The sequence below is a fragment of the Acomys minous genome (genome assembly GCF_964271855.1).
Source record: "Acomys minous genome assembly, chromosome: 19".
Lineage (NCBI taxonomy): Eukaryota > Metazoa > Chordata > Mammalia > Rodentia > Muridae > Acomys > Acomys minous.
This window is the reverse complement of record NC_140499.1, coordinates 7,666,513-7,681,922: the sequence shown is the minus strand read 5'-3', so window position 1 is coordinate 7,681,922 and position 15,410 is coordinate 7,666,513. Positions and strand designations below refer to the sequence as shown.

Genomic DNA, 15,410 nt, shown 5'->3' with positions numbered 1-15,410 from the left:
GAAATTCACCTAACACCCCCCCCCCCAGCTTTTATATTCAATGGCTGTGTCTGCACATCAAGCTCACGGTGGCCACAGTGCTGATAGAGTGTAGTGTTCCTGGAAAGGGAGTGAAAAACCCCATTTTTAGCTGAGCGTGGTGGTGCCCAGCGTGCCTGTAATCCTAGCACTTGGGAGGCCGAGGCAGGTGGATCATTGTGAGTTCGAGGGCAACCTGGTCTGCAAAGCGAGTCCAGGACAGTTAAGGCTACACAGAGAAACCCTGTCTCAAAAAGCAGCCCCCCAAAGTAGAACAGCCCCATTTTTACAGTTGCAGGGCAGTGGACAAAACAGCTGTGTGCGCATGGATGAGCAATTTTCTTAGGATTTGGGAGGTAATGGGAATTTCGGTTTGTTTCCATGTTGTTTTGATCCCTCTTTCTCTCCATCAGTTCTGTTGCTGTTTCCATAGTTGTTACACTAAAAAACGCTGGTTAGGGGATTGGCGAGGTGGCTTGGTGATTAAGAGCACCTGTGCTTGCAGAAGACCCGATTTTTATTCCCAGCAACCATATGCTGGCTCATGGCCATTCAAAACCCAGTTCTGCCCTCTTCTGCCCTCCTTCAGGCACCAGGCACACGTGGCACACAAACATACACGCAGACAAAACACTCATAACATAAAAAAACCACACCCCTAAAATTCTGGTTAGCTTTGCTGCTAAGGCTAGCTACTACTGATGGTTTGGAATTAGCAGTCCAGGGGCTGCTTTTCAAAACCAGTATCAGGGAGAGGAGGGAAGAGGGAAGTGGAGTAGCAGACAGTGCCTAATAGCATCTCTTGCAGGACCACTTGCTCACGCGCTCCCGGTGGGCTGTCTTGCTGGTTTGCTGGCCACCTTCTTTCTGAAGCTTGCTAATAAAGAGGAGGAAGGAAGTGTGCTCTTAGGAAGCTGTCAGTCTTTGTGACTGACAGCAGGAGTGGCCAGCTGGGTGGGGGAGGCTTTCGGGTGCAGCCTTTTCTTTACTCTCTGCCATGTGATTCTGTCAGGTTTTTTTTTTCTTTTTCTTTTTTACTACAACTACAACACAAACACATAAATCAGCTGCACAAATGTCTGTCATAACTCAGGTTTTATTAGGTTTTGCTTTTTTCTGTTAGAAATGATTTAGAGGCCAGTCTTGCAATCCCTTGTAAAAACCTCGGCCATCTCCTGGTTAAATTAGTTTAAAAGAAAGTACACAATATAGTAATTCCTTAATAACATCTCCACCAGCAACAGCACAGCCCTCCCCCATCCCAACAGCACAGAACTCCCTCACCTCCCATGGCACAACCCTCCCCCACCCCCTGGCATAGCCCTCCCCCACCCCCTGGCATAGCCTTCCCCCATCCCTCATGGCACAGCCCTCCCCTACCCCCTGGCATAGCCTTCCCCCATCCCTCATGGCACAGCCCTCCCCTACCCCTTGGCATAGCCTTCCCCCATCCCCCATGGCACAGCCCTCCCCCACCCCCTGGCATAGCCTTCCCCCATCCCCCATGGCACAGCCCTCCCCCATCCCCTGGCATAGCCTTCCCCCATCCCCCATGGCATAGCCTTCCCCCATCCCCCATGGCACAGCCCTCCCCCACCCCCTGGCATAGCCTTCCCCCATCCCCCATGGCACAGCCCTCCCCCACCCCCTGGCATAGCCTTCCCCCATCCCTCATGGCACAGCCCTCCCCCATCCCCCATGGCACAGCCCTCCCCCATCCCCCATGGCACAGCCCTCCCCCACCCCCATGGTACAACCCTCTCCCCAGCTTCTGATGACGTCACAGTTTCCAAGTGTCATTTGACTCTATGTATGCTTCTTCTGATTTCCCAGAACCACTAGAAAAGCCACTTTTAGTGTTGAATAGCCAGAATGTTTTTTTTTTTTCTGGTATAGCATTAATAGTTTTCAGAAATTTGACCTGCGCTAGTCTCACTATTAGAAACTGGTTTGTTTGTTTGTTGTAAATTCTGTACCAGTGTGCTGGCTGTTACCGAGTGGCTGGGACTGCAGGCGCGTACCCCCTCACTTGGCTTCGGTTGGTGGTGTTAGCAGAGAAGGTGGCTTTCCTGAAACCCGAATCACGCTGGGAGTTTTCCAGCCAGTCCATGGCAATATCTGTTTTAGACTACAGAACAAGCGTGTAGAATTCAAGCATTCTCATGCTGTTTAGCTTGTCTCAGTGCTAGCTAATCTGTTTTGATTGGAAAAGGCTCTGTGGGTTGTGTGGACTCTAGGCCAGCATTATTGACGTTTGAAGGACCAACTTTGAGATTATTTGCAAGTTCCTCTTAGGTCCCGGTGCTTGACGGGTTTAGAAAATGCGTTTGTGGGGTGGGGAGACCGGCGGCATGCCTCGGGTAACTTGGCTAGATAGACTAGCTGGAATACTCAAGCTACATGTTCAGTAAGAAACCCTGACTCAATAAATAGCCTCCGTACAACCTACACACGTGTACATGCACTTGTACATGTGTGCCTACACACATGTATTCACACATGCACATACATCACACATGCATTTACAATGCAAAGAAATGCATTTAAATTGGGCTGTGAAAGCAAACGTTCAGACTGACGTGTGATTCTTAGCTGCCCCGTACTCCCTGGCATAGACGTCTGGTTCGTGTACTGTGCCCACTGTGGATGTTGGTGAGGCGAGCGTTGGGGCCTGAGCCTTTGCTGGGCTGTGCTAGCTCATTCGTGTCTTTTAATGTTCCCTGCTTCTGGGGTTCTGATGGGCTTGCTTCGTTCCTTTTGGTGCCATCCTGTTGCTCCTTCTCTTGTCATCTGAAACTAATTTGTGTACTGTACAGCTAAGTCACATCTTGAATTAATGCAAGGAAATTTGGGTCATTGGCTTGCCGAGGGAGGATCAGGACATTTTGTTACTAAGTTGAAGGCCAGGTTCACAGACGTAAGAACTCTGCAGTGATTAGGGCCTTGGCTTCTGAGAAGGACATTCTTTCTAGTATATAGCTGCTCTCCTCTGGCCTCTGGAGATGGATCAGCAGTTTTTGCCTGCAAGTCAGATGTTTCAGAGAATAGGCCAGGGCCAAACTATCTTTCCAGACTTGGAGGAAGGCAAGCAAAGAAAGAAGTAAAAGTACTAAACCAAATATGTACAGAGATGGAGGGACTGATGCACGTACCAAACCAAATGCTTACAGAGATGGAGAGACTGATGCACGTACCAAACCAAATGTGTACAGTGATGGAGGGACTGATGCAAGTACCAAACCAAATATGTACAGAGATAGAGGGACTGATGCACGTACCAAACCAAATGCTTACAGAGATGGAGAGACTGATGCAAGTACCAAACCAAATGTGTACAGTGATGGAGGGACTGATGCACGTACCAAACCAAATGCTTACAGAGATGGAGAGACTGGCTCCCCCTTTTTGAGATTATTTTAAAATAAGTTCTTTTTTAAAAAAAGAAATTAATTAATAGTGGAGATCTTCTCCTTTCATTTCTAGAATACCTCCTCCCTCCTCCCCCACTCTGGTCTTGTAGCTCAGGAGCTAATGGCCAGCAGTGAACCAGGGATTTGCGCTCAGTGGAGAACGGCTGTGAGCCACAAGGGCTTTTGTGGCATCTGCCCCTCTCATCCAGAACAGAACTAGTTGGGGACAAAGCACCTGCAACTTCAGTGTTTTCATGTGTGGTCACGGGGAGTTTGTGGGAGCCTGTGGCTGTTACCAGATTCTTAGAGCTGGAAGTCTAGATAAAGAGTACAGTGCAGGAAGGAAGCTTCGGGAGCTGTGAGTGCCTGTGGGGTGACTTGAGCAGACCAGAAGAGCGAACTGCACACCCGATCCATTGTGTTTATTTATCTGGTTGGTTTTGTAGCCGGTGAAAGCGAATGGTCTCATGGACTGTGGGTTCTCCTGTGGACACATCCTATGGAGGTGGTGCCTCTGTCTCCAACCCGTGAGACCTGAGGTAGATTTGCCTAGCTCAGATCCACATCTCTTGGGCAGAAGGCCAAGTAACAGAGTGCTTCCTCAGTGTGGCTGCTCCTCAGACTCTTCACTGAGGTGTACATCATCCTAGCTGCTTTACCCAGAGAGTGCACGTTGGCCCTTAGCTGCTCTTGACGCTGATAAGGGAGCACTGGCTGAGAAAGATGGGGTTTTAAGGTCTATAAGGGAGTTTCTGAGGCCTCATCCAGTGACCATTCCTCCTTTATATATGTAAGGTAAGGGACAGTTGGGTTTGCAGTGTGTGTGTGTAAAGGAGAGTGGGCCTGGGATGTAGGGCACAGAGAGACTGGGTGTATAACTCAAAGGAGCTAAGTTGAATGTTTGTAATTCACAGTTTGGGCCAGCTTGTGCTAGCTACATAGCCAGAATCCATCTATATAAGACGGATGGGCGGACGGACAGACAGAGTAACAAACTAACAAAACACCTCAAAGCAGAGATGAGTGTCTTTGGGTACCAAAGACCAGAATGCTACAGGAACTTCTAGGGAGGCTTCTGGCTCAGCTTACTGCTGTAAACAATGGCTCTAGATCCATTTTATTCAACAGTGTATGATCTGCTCTCTGTGTAATAAAAAGAATCCGTAATTCCCACCTCAAATCCAAGTTACTCCTGCTGGGTAGCATCCTTCCACCACAGAGATGCCACTGAGTGCCCCCATCTTTTCTGTTCATACCTATGCTTTCCCTCCTTTCCAGCCCCTACTCACCTCTCTCTTTATCTCTGGTTTATGGTGTGAGGCTATTTCTGTTTTAGGGACAACTTGATAGGTGGTTGCTGGAGATGACTGGCTGCCGTTTCTGCATTTCCCTTGCATTCTGATCAAATGAGCAGTGTCCTGTGTATGCTCACAGAGCACAGAAATGGCTATTTAAATGTTGGGTGCATGGATGCCTCATCTACATCAATTTGCTACCTTATATTCTGTTGATAGTCTGATATTTTTTCTAAAATCGTATGTTTTATGTATGAGATCTCTCCCTCTCCCCCTCTCTCCCTCCCCTCCCCGGACATGTGGAGGTTGGAGGACATCTTGCAGGAGTTGCTTTGTGGTCTGTACCTTATCCCATTCTTGGTGAACTTGGAATCTAACTCTATTTTGGGTGTAAGAATGCTACTTAATGGTGTTGATAGCATCCTCTTTTTCTCTCTCTCCCTCCCTCCCTCCCTCCCTCCCTCCCTCCCTCCCTCCCTCCCTCCCTCCTTTCTTTCTTTCTTTCTTTCTTTCTTTCTTTCTTTCTTTCTTTCTTTCTTTCTTTCTTCACAGAGTTTCTCTGTGTAATAGCCCTGACTGTCCTGGAACTCTCTTTGTAGACCAGGCTGGCCTATTTAAACCACCACAATGATTATCAAGTTAATGGCTAAGTCGGAGACTGGTGTATGCATTCATCTATGTTTGCTTCTTGTGTTAAGTGCTTCCAAGTCTTATTTTGATTTTAATGAGTGGCACATGTAGTTCTTCCGTGATTTATCTTTGGCCTTGGTCATTGCTTTAAATATGACCACCCTAGTTTCTATTCATTGTTTTTGCCAACTCAAAGCGTGATCTCAGGATCCTGGAGAGACGGCTCAGTTGTTAAAGGCACTTGTTGCTTTCGCAGAGGACCTGGGTGCAGTTCCCAGCACCCATATTGCCTCTAGCCCCAGCTTCATTGGATCTGAGACTCTTGGCCTCTGTGGGTACCCGCACCCATGTGACCTGCTCATAAACCATTATTTTAGGAAATGCAATCTCATTTTACCCTCAGATTCCTGGGGTGGGGTGGTTATCGTTACTCAAATGCTTGGAGCCTGGTTTTGGTCCGTGAGTTCTGAGTCACGTTCTCTGTGAGGAGAGTCAGACAGGCTTCAGCAGGGCGGAACGCTTCGATCGCCCACGCTATGTAGCTTCTGTTGTTATGGGTCACTTGTCTTTTTGTAAACACGGTGTTTCTCTTGCAGGAAGCCAGTTGAGGGCAGTTCTCCATGAATGTACGTCACCATGATGATGACCGACCAGATTCCCCTGGAGCTGCCACCCCTGCTCAATGGGGAGGTGGCCATGATGCCCCACTTGGTGAATGGAGACGCAGCTCAGCAGGTCGGTGGCCCTCGTCCCATGGGAAACAGCTGAATGTTTGATTTATTTGAGGATATGAGGCCTTTGCTTTCTGAACTTTGTTGTTCTATAGGTTCTTTTTTGTTGTTGTTGTACAATTACTGTATTATTTTTAAAATACCTGAAAGCATTTTTTTTGGGGGGGGATCAAGAAACTCTTACCCTATTCAGCTAGTATGCTTAAAAAAAAAATCAAGAAATAAGCTTAAGAGTGGTTCATTGTGAGACCGTTCATTCATTCATTCATTCATTCATTCATTCATCTCTGTGCTCTGCAAATCTATGTGGCTTTGATAAGAGGCTTCCCAAGTCAAGGTAAACTTACTTTCCATGGAACTCAGAAGATTTCCTTATGAGGGCACTCTCAGATGCCACTCCTGTGTCACTCACAGGTACCGTCACCACACACAGCAGCCACTCCTGTGTCACTCACAGGTACCGTCACCACACACAGCAGCCACTCCTGTGTCACTCACAGGTACCGTCACCACACACAGCAGCCACTCCTGTGTCACTCACAGGTACCGTCACCACACACAGCAGCCACTCCTGTGTCACTCACAGGTACCATCAGGACATACAGTAGCCACTTGGAGAGTCGACTGTAACACATAAAGGAAGACTAAACTGTAGGGGTTACTTTGTTTATATTACTGGGATGGAATTATCCCTAATAACATTACGTTTTCCAAAAAGTGACTACAAAATGGTGTTTGTTTTATCTCGTAAGTATAGGTTTTCTTTTTGTTTTGTTTTGTCTTGTTTTATTGGTTTTTCGAGAGAGGGTTTCTCTGTGTAGCCTTGGCTGTCCTAAACTTACTTTATTTTGTAGACCAGGCTGGCCTCAAACTCACAGCGATCCTCCTGCCTCTGTTGGCCGAGTGCTGGGATTAAAGGTGTTCTCCAACACCGCCCAGCTAACTATAGGTTTCTTAAGCAGCATAAGCGTGCTTGATTTTTAAATAGTAGAGTTGGGGGTAATTACTTTAAACTGGATAACTGAAAAGTAGTTATCCAGAATATATTAATAATTGAAGTAAGTTGGACAGTCATCTTACAGGAATAGATGCCTCCTCTCCATAGCACGATCTGCCACTGGCACCCTGTCAGGGATGTAACAGAGGCAGTCTGTGTGTACTGCTGGTGCGTCTGACATTGCTGCGCAATCACTTAGTATTTCCTTCTGTATTAGATTGTGAGTCTCTTAAGGACAAAATATATCTAACTGGGGCTGGAGAGATGGCTCAGCCAGTAAGAGCGTTTGCTGCTCTTGTACCGTTTATCTACCATTTGATTCCTAACAGCCATAGAGGATGAGCTACCTGTTACTCCAGTTATGGGGACTCTACCACCCTCATCTGGCCTTCATGGGTACTGCATATGAGTGTACGTACACGCACGCACGCACGCATGCACGCACGCACGCACGCACGCACGCACGCACGCACGCACACACGCACACCCCTACTAACATCAAATACAAATGAACCAAATCTTAAAAAACAAAAAGCCTTTTCCGTATACAGTGGCTTATAAGCACTGGCTGGTTGGGTAGAGTTAACCCTTCCCACCTCTGTTGTGGTGTCTCTTTCTGTCTGGTTTGGACTCCATTATGCCGCGCAGCATCTTCTGTTTTATATAGTTAAACAGCCACACCCCAGCCAGCCATACAAGGCTGGCTCTCTGCTGCCCTCTTCTCCATCCACCTCCTCTCCTCCTTCTAGCTGACATCTGTTGGGCGACACTCCCCACCCCCTTCCTGGTCTTCAGCTATGCAGTCACCACAGCTGTCTTCTCACCGTCCACTTCTGGTATTTCATTCTGTCCTGCGGGCTTTCCGTTGGCAGTGCCTGCTGGGTTCATAACTTGCCAGGTCTGTTTCACTTCTGTGACGACCTGGGCCCCATGCCTATGCCTTGTCAGTGCCTGGTGGTTGTTTTCACTGGTGTCTGTCTGCCTCTGCTCCCCGGTCCCCCAACCCTCCACCAGTTCTCCATACAGAAACCGGAGCTATCTTCCCAAATATAAACTGTTTGATGCTCATCTCTCTCTCAAAGCCCCCCACCCCACCCCCATAGCACCTGGTTCAAAGCCTGCCTCACAGCCCTTTCTCTCCCCGCCTCAGCTGTTTGTGGAAAGCTCTGGTAAGGTTGTGAGAGGTTTCAGGTTGCAAAATGCTGTCTTTCCTTTTCTTTTAGCTAATTAAAGAATTGTAAAATCCAAGGTATTGAAATGTGACTCCCATTGGCTCATGTAGCCAGGCTTCCCGAAGCCACCTTTCCTTGTCGCTGCGTCGCAGTTTTGTGTTTTGGTGATTTTGTCCTTGTTTCTGTGATTCAATTTGCCCAGAGCAGCCCTTTGTAGCTTATTAGCAGCATAAAGAGCCCTCAGTTCCAGAATTTTCCAGTCTTCCCTTCGAAAGTGAACTCCTTTGCAGAGAAACCATGACTGAAAAGACTGGGTGTTCCCGGAAGGCCACATGGCATTTCCCTACCCTGTGCCTTTGACTAGTCTCTAAGTAGAAGTTGCCTCAGTAAATGGTCCATTGGGAAGCGTTCTATAAAGCTAAAAGTGGAAAATTTACTAATTTGTCTATTTTATCTGTAGATACCAAGCTTTTTCCAAATGGAGGCTGTGCTTAAAAAATACCACAGGGGTTGGGATGGGAGTTAGGAGGAGCTTCAGTTCAATCCCCAGAACCCATGTAAAATACAGGAATGGGTGTGTGTGCTTGTGATCCCAACACTGGAGTGGTGGGACGGGAGGATCTAGGGGGCGTCCTGGCCAGTTCCAAGCCAGGAAAGACTGTCTCAAAGTAAAATTGCCTGGGTCTGAGTAATAGCAGCAGAGGTTGACCTGACCTTCACATGCATGTGTAGACATGTGCACACCTCCCACATGTGTGTATGTATGAACATGCATATGTACATGTGCTCACACACATGCACGTGCATAAACATCTGCATATGCATGCACACAATATGATACAGAGTATTTCTGTTTTTTAAACCTAACTTAGATTTTTCTGGAAGCATTGACATTTTGCAGTTAACGATTTGGTGTGAGCATGGTTCAGTGTACACCCTGTTGGAGACAGTTTGAGATATTTTATTCATGAGGTTCAGACAAAGACATACCGCACCTGGATGTTGCGTCTCCATCTCTCACTGAGGCTCATTGCAGGCAGTGGCCTCCATGGCCAGTTTTCTTTCCTCTTGTGTCCTGAACATCCCCGGCCTGTGCTTCCTTCTCCCTTGAGCCTGGGCTCCTTCCTTTCAGTCCTTACTTCTGTGTTGGGCTGGGTGAGAAGAGCAGAATCCTGGATCCTGGGTGTTTGACGTAAGCTAAGGTGCAAATGAAAGCACAGACTGAAGGAGCCAGAGAAGCCAAGGGTGGCACAGAAATACCAGATGATTAGGATCTGGGAGCACAGCAATGTCACTTAAGTAGACAAGAAACAAAGGTGTCTCTTAAGAAATGGCTCAAGGGGCTGGAGAGATGGCTCAGTGGTTAAGAGCACTGGCTGTTCTTCCATAGGTCCTGAGTTCAATTCCCAGCACCTACATGGCAGCTCACAGCTCACAACTGTCTGTAACTCAAGTTCCAGGGGATCTCACAACCCCCTCATACATACATACGTACGTATGTACACATATATGTATGTATGTGTATATATGCACACACTTGCTAAGGTGTCTTCAGAACCTATGACGTACACCTGTAGAGAAGGTGATGGCTGCAGATCCATGGTTTCATTGAGGGTCAGTCCCTGGGGGGCAGGATCCGGACTGCATAGCCTTTACATTGTGTGCCGCTGGGCACAGCGCATGTGGCTGTTTGTCTATCACACATCTTATCTCTGCCTTCTTTTCAGTTTCCTTTTTAAACTTTTAGAATATTCCTTCATTTTAAGCAGTTCCCCCCCAAATTTCATTTTTTCAAAAGCTTTTTCAAGAAGTTAATCTTCTGAGATGTAAAAAGAACTGCGTGAGTCTAGCCGTCCAGGGTAACCCGCCTTCTGACGTGCTCTGGCTCTAAGCTACTAAAGAGACCTCATTTCTTTTGTTTTTCCTCCTTGCCTTTTTCTTGATGTTGTTTGCTTGTTTGTTTTTTCAAAACAGGGTTTCTCCCTGTAGCCCTGGCTGGCCTGGAACTCGCTCTGTCGAGCAGTCTGGCCTGGAACTCAGAGCATCGATCCACCTGCCTCTGCCTCCCGAGTGCTGGGACTAAAGGCGCGCGCCACCGTGCCCGGCAAGACCTCATACTGTTTCTCTTGACTTGGTTCATTCCCGAGGGCTGGCCTGTAGCTCTCCATTTTATCGAGAATGAACTTCTCTTCTGATTTTCCTGTTTGATTTTTGAACTCTGTTTCCCTAGGACAGATTGTCTAGCCTGAGTTTTCCTGACATTCTTTTGAATACTCACTTGTACGCGCACGTCAGGCTGAGAACTTCCCGTGTTTCCCACGGCACTCAACCACCAGCGTCTCTGATATCTACTGCTCTCTTCTAGTTCCGTGACCTTTCCTTTTGTTTGAGATGTTCTTAACAGCATTCCCCTGGCACCTTTCTTCCTGCTTCCAGCACTTACAGCCTCGTATAGCACAGGTTTGGCCTCACGCAGAGTCGTACATATACAATGGGTCTTTTTCTACTTAAAATCCAGGGGAAAGGAAGTCTTATAACTAATGCAGTGGATACAAATGCATCAACATCTTTTGCTTATTCAGATGAGAACGAGACCAGCCAGTAGAGTGAGGCTGCTGCCTTGTTGGTGAATAACACCACATGTACCTTTCAACCTGGGTCTTAGGCTGGAACTCACAGTCTCCAGCATCCTGATGCATAAGAAATGCACAGCTGGTGCAGATGTTTAACATTTGACCCAGCATCTTTCTGCTATTCAAGTTCGGAGAGATTGCTCTCTGTGGAGGCTGGGAGTGGCAAGGAGTTAGAGGGCAGAATTTATGGGATGGCGTATGGATTGACTGGCTAATAGGTACATTCATTTTAATAAGTATTTACAAGTGTCTGCTGTGGCAGCACCATCTTAGGGGCTGGAGACACGAAGATGAATAAATGCAGCCCTTGCCTGAAAGGAATGAGCAGTTTAGTTAGATAAATATAACCCCATATGCTGTATTTACTCACACGTTGAGCCGCATAAGCTTGGGATGCAGACTACACTGGTGCTTAGAAGATGCACCAGAGCATAGAGGAGGGGCTGAGGAATGGGACCAGCGAGCTGGGCACTGGGGATGCTGGCCTTGCCCGAGAGCTTCCCTGTAGCCTCTGGCTCCTGGGCTTTTCGAGCCCGGTGACCAGCTTCAGTCTCATCGACTGTGAGATGGCTGTGTAAGGATTGTCTGTTCAGGGGAGAGGTAGTGTTTTACGTTCGCCATGAGCAAATCTCTTCTGAGTAGATTTTCGTTTCTCATTGGTGAGTGCTCTTGTATGCAAGTTTGTGTGCCAAGTACACATCTGTGCATGTGCACATGGAGGCTGACATTTTACATGTTACCCCAAGAACACTGCCTAATTCTTTGAAATGATCTCTTACTGGCTTGGAGCTTACCTGTTAGGCTAGGCTGGATGCTCAGTGAGCCCCAGGGATCCTCTTTTCCCCCATCACTCCAGGGCAACTTTTAGTTGATTATAGGGATTGAAGTCAGGTCTTTGTGCTTTCAAAGGCAAGTGCCTATACCCACTGAGCAGCACGTCCTCCTCGCCCCCACAAAAATATCTGATATCTTTCCTCCAGCCTTTGCTTTCAGGTGTTGTTATTGTTGTTAGGAGTTCTGCTTGACCCTCAGTGTTTGAGTCTGGTCTGGTGGTTGGTCCCCCTTGGCGCTGTGCTGTGTGTCTGTCCTGCCATCTCTGACTCCATGGGATTGCGGATAGCAAGCATCCCTCAGTCAGAGCGGTTCCCCAGCTGCAGGGTAGCCACCCTTTACTGCCGGGACCTCCTTGGATCCTTAAAAAAGGTGTGAGTTTATCCAGTCTTTGGTCTGATATCTCAGCCCTTTTACGTTAGGATTGCCAGTTCTTCTCACTGCGAAGGCCCCGCCAGAGCAGACTCTCAGCCTCAAGAAGGCAAATGTTGATGTGTATTATGTGAGGGCGTTGTTATATGTAGCACCCACAGTAATTAGGGCACACAGCATGTTATTATAACAGTTCTGAGCTGTCTGGCTTGAGAGACACTTTAGAATTGAATTAGCCAAAGGCAACAGTAGTCTCAGTAACCTGCAAGTGAAGCACGTGAGCCACCTTCAAAAAAGAGGGGATGAAGGAAAACCACTGACCTGGCCGGGCTGCACTACTCACACAGCAGAGGCAGGGCGGGGCCCTGTGACAGTTCCAGCATCGCCAGTGTTTGCAACTTACTGCCTGCAGTCTTCACCCGATTTCATTCTGTTAGGGAGAAAGGAATCCTGTCTCTCTTGTCCGTGCTGTGGCCCACATCTGGTTGCATGAAGGAGATCTTCTTGAATGGATGGAGGATGAGAGAAGTGAACAAATTTAATTCATTTAGAACAGAGTTTGAAAAACTGACCACTGTACAAATTTGCCATAAGCCTTTAAAAATAAAACCCTTTATTTATTCCCCCCTCTCTGTATATGTGTGCATGTGCATACGTGTGTGGTGCATGCATGTCTTGAGTGTGTATGGAGTACAACTCCTGTGAAGCCAGTTCCTCCTCCAGTTTTATGTGGTGGCAGGCACTGAGCTCAGGTTGTTAGGTTTGAGTGACGGGAACTGAGCTCAAGTTGTTAGGGTTATGGTAATAGGAAGTGAGCTCAGGTTGTTAGGTTTGTGGTGACAGGAACTGAGCTCAGGTTGTTAGGTTTGTGGTGACAGGAAGTGAACTCAGGTTGTTAGGTTTGTGGTGACAGGAAGTGAACTCAGGTTGTTAGGTTTGTGGTGACAGGAAGTGAACTCAGGTTGTTAGATTTGTAGTGACAGGAACTGAGCTCAGGTTGTTAGGTTTGTGGTGACAAGAACTGAGCTCAGGTTGTTGAGTTGGGTGGCAAACACCTTTACCTGCTGTGCCATTTCACTGACCTCTTTCATTATTATGTTGTTATTATTTCTATTACCTCTTGGGTAATAGTTAAAAGAAAGAAAAAGAGATTAATTTGCCAAATGGTTGGCCTCCTTTATCCTCGGGTCTCTTACTCTCAGATTCACCTAACTGCTGAGGATTTAAAATATTTGCAGAAATGAAGGCAAGTGCTGTCTGCACTGCACACTTTCCTTTGTCATCACAGTCTAAGTAATAATATAATGTAATATATTTACATAGCATTTGCATCTAGAGATGTTGCAAAGTCTTCAGGAATATGTACCAAGGTTATATGCAGATACAACCTTTTGTCTTCTGTTGTTTGTTTTGGCTTTTCAGGACAGGATCTTATGTACTCCCCACTAGCCTGTGACTGAGAATGACCGTGAACACAACACACATTTTTTTTGTTCTTTTTTTTTTTTTTTGAGACAGGGTTTCTCTGTGTAGCCTTGGCTGGCCTGGCCTCGCTTTGTAAAACAGGCTGCCCTCAAACTCACTGAGATCCATCTGCCTCTGCCTCCTGAGTGCTGGGATTAAAGTTGTGTGCCACCACACCTGGCCTCATTTCTTGTTGTTTTATTTTTGTTATTTTTTGAGACAGGGCTTCTCTGTGAAGCTTTAGCTGTCCTGGAACTTGATTTGTAGAGCAGCCTGGTCTTGAACTCATAGAGACCTGCCTGCCTCTGCTTCCCGAGTGCTGGGACCAAAGATGTGTGGCAGCGCTCCCAGCACTCCCAGCTCGCTCCCATTCTTAGGCACACTTACTGTGCACACACAGGTGTAGCCTCTCCCTGTTGGACTCGCTTGGTGATGTAGGTTGTGAATCAGGAGGCCTGGGGTGACTGGCTTTGGAGGAAGCTAGGGCTCATGTATTGGTTTTGGCCCCTACCAATGAATAATGTGAGCTTCTGTACTGAGCACTTACCAGACCTGCCTGATGAAGTGGTTCTTCTGTTAACTGTCCAGCTGGGGGACAGCGAACAGTTTGGCGGCACCTCACAGCTCTCCATAACGGTTCAGTTGTTCCACAGGAAAAGATGTGAGATCTTCATTGGGAGTCTTTCAACAAGTAAACCTTCTGCTATTGCCTAGATGAAGCTTTTTTCCGTGGCCCGCGTGCCTTAGTTTTCCTGTCGTGGTGGTGAGATAGTCTGACAGAAGCACCTGAAGGGAGAAAGGCTCTGCCTTAGCTCACAGTTTGTGGTGCTGCCCACCATGGCCGGGAAGTCCAGACAGCAGGCGCGGGAAGCACCCGTCACGTGGCATCCCCAGTCGGAGAACAGTGGGGTGAACACATACAAGGGCTCAGCTTGTGGGCTCCACTTACACATTACATGGTCCCAGTGTAGGGAATGCTCCAGACACAGGGTGGGTCTTCTGAGATCAGTTAGTGTAAGCAGCGTAACCCCTCCCCCACTCCCGTGCCCCTCCTGTCCTCCACCCCCGGCATGCCCAGAGGCCGGGCCCCCAGATGCTCTAAATCATGCCAGGTTAAGAACACTAACCACCACACACATGTTTGTGTTTCTTTGAACAGCATAGGGTACACTAGATTTCTGACCTCTAATCCTTTTGTTTTGAAAATACCTATTTGTCATGTTGGATGTGATATAATGGCTTTTGATGTATCATCATATAGTAAAAATAATTTTATATGTGCTGGAAGATGAGACTTCCTATATACAGAATATTTTAAGACAGTATGCTAGTACATCATTGTTTCTGGTAGGCATTTAGTGGCTACGTGATTGACATAAAAATCTGACTATGTAAATAGATCTGTTGTATGCCAGACATGACCGTAGCAAGCAAGCCACACTCCAAATGTAGAGATTCATCTTCCTTCCATCCTTCTGCATGTCCAGATGTAAAGTGCAGCCTTCTAAGGAGGATGCGCTAACATACCATCTACATCCATGTAACTGGGTTCAGCTCCTTTCGGGTTACACCACTTGCCCTGGTTAAGCTGCCATTGGCCTCTAGTCATTTCCCTCTCAGCCGTAGTGTTAAAACTTGAGGACCCCTCGAGCAGCAGAATTCTGTCCTGTTTCGGCCCTCTTGCCTGCTGGTCATTGCTTCTCAGCCTCCAGGTTTTTATTTATTTTTTTCAAGTGACAACCATCAGATCAGATTATCAGAAAGAGGGGACATGCTGTCTGTTCACCCGAGCAGTCTCCTGTCTCCCTAGCCCTGCTCTGGGCTGCCTGTTCCCACCTCCGGGCATGGATTACGGAG

General features: G+C 47.4%; 1 protein-coding gene across 4 annotated transcripts in view; it reads left to right on the top strand.

Moving 5' to 3' along the window:
- FNDC3B (fibronectin type III domain containing 3B) overlaps nt 1-15,410 on the top strand; it is a 289,830-nt gene that overhangs the window by 59,259 nt on the left and 215,161 nt on the right. For all 4 annotated transcript variants that reach the window (XM_084769310.1, XM_084769307.1, XM_084769308.1 and 1 more), the window contains exon 2: nt 5,950-6,088. In XM_084769310.1, coding sequence (XP_084625436.1) covers nt 5,978-6,088 — 111 coding nt within the window. In that variant the 5' untranslated portion in view covers nt 5,950-5,977. The remainder of the gene's footprint in view (nt 1-5,949; nt 6,089-15,410) is intronic.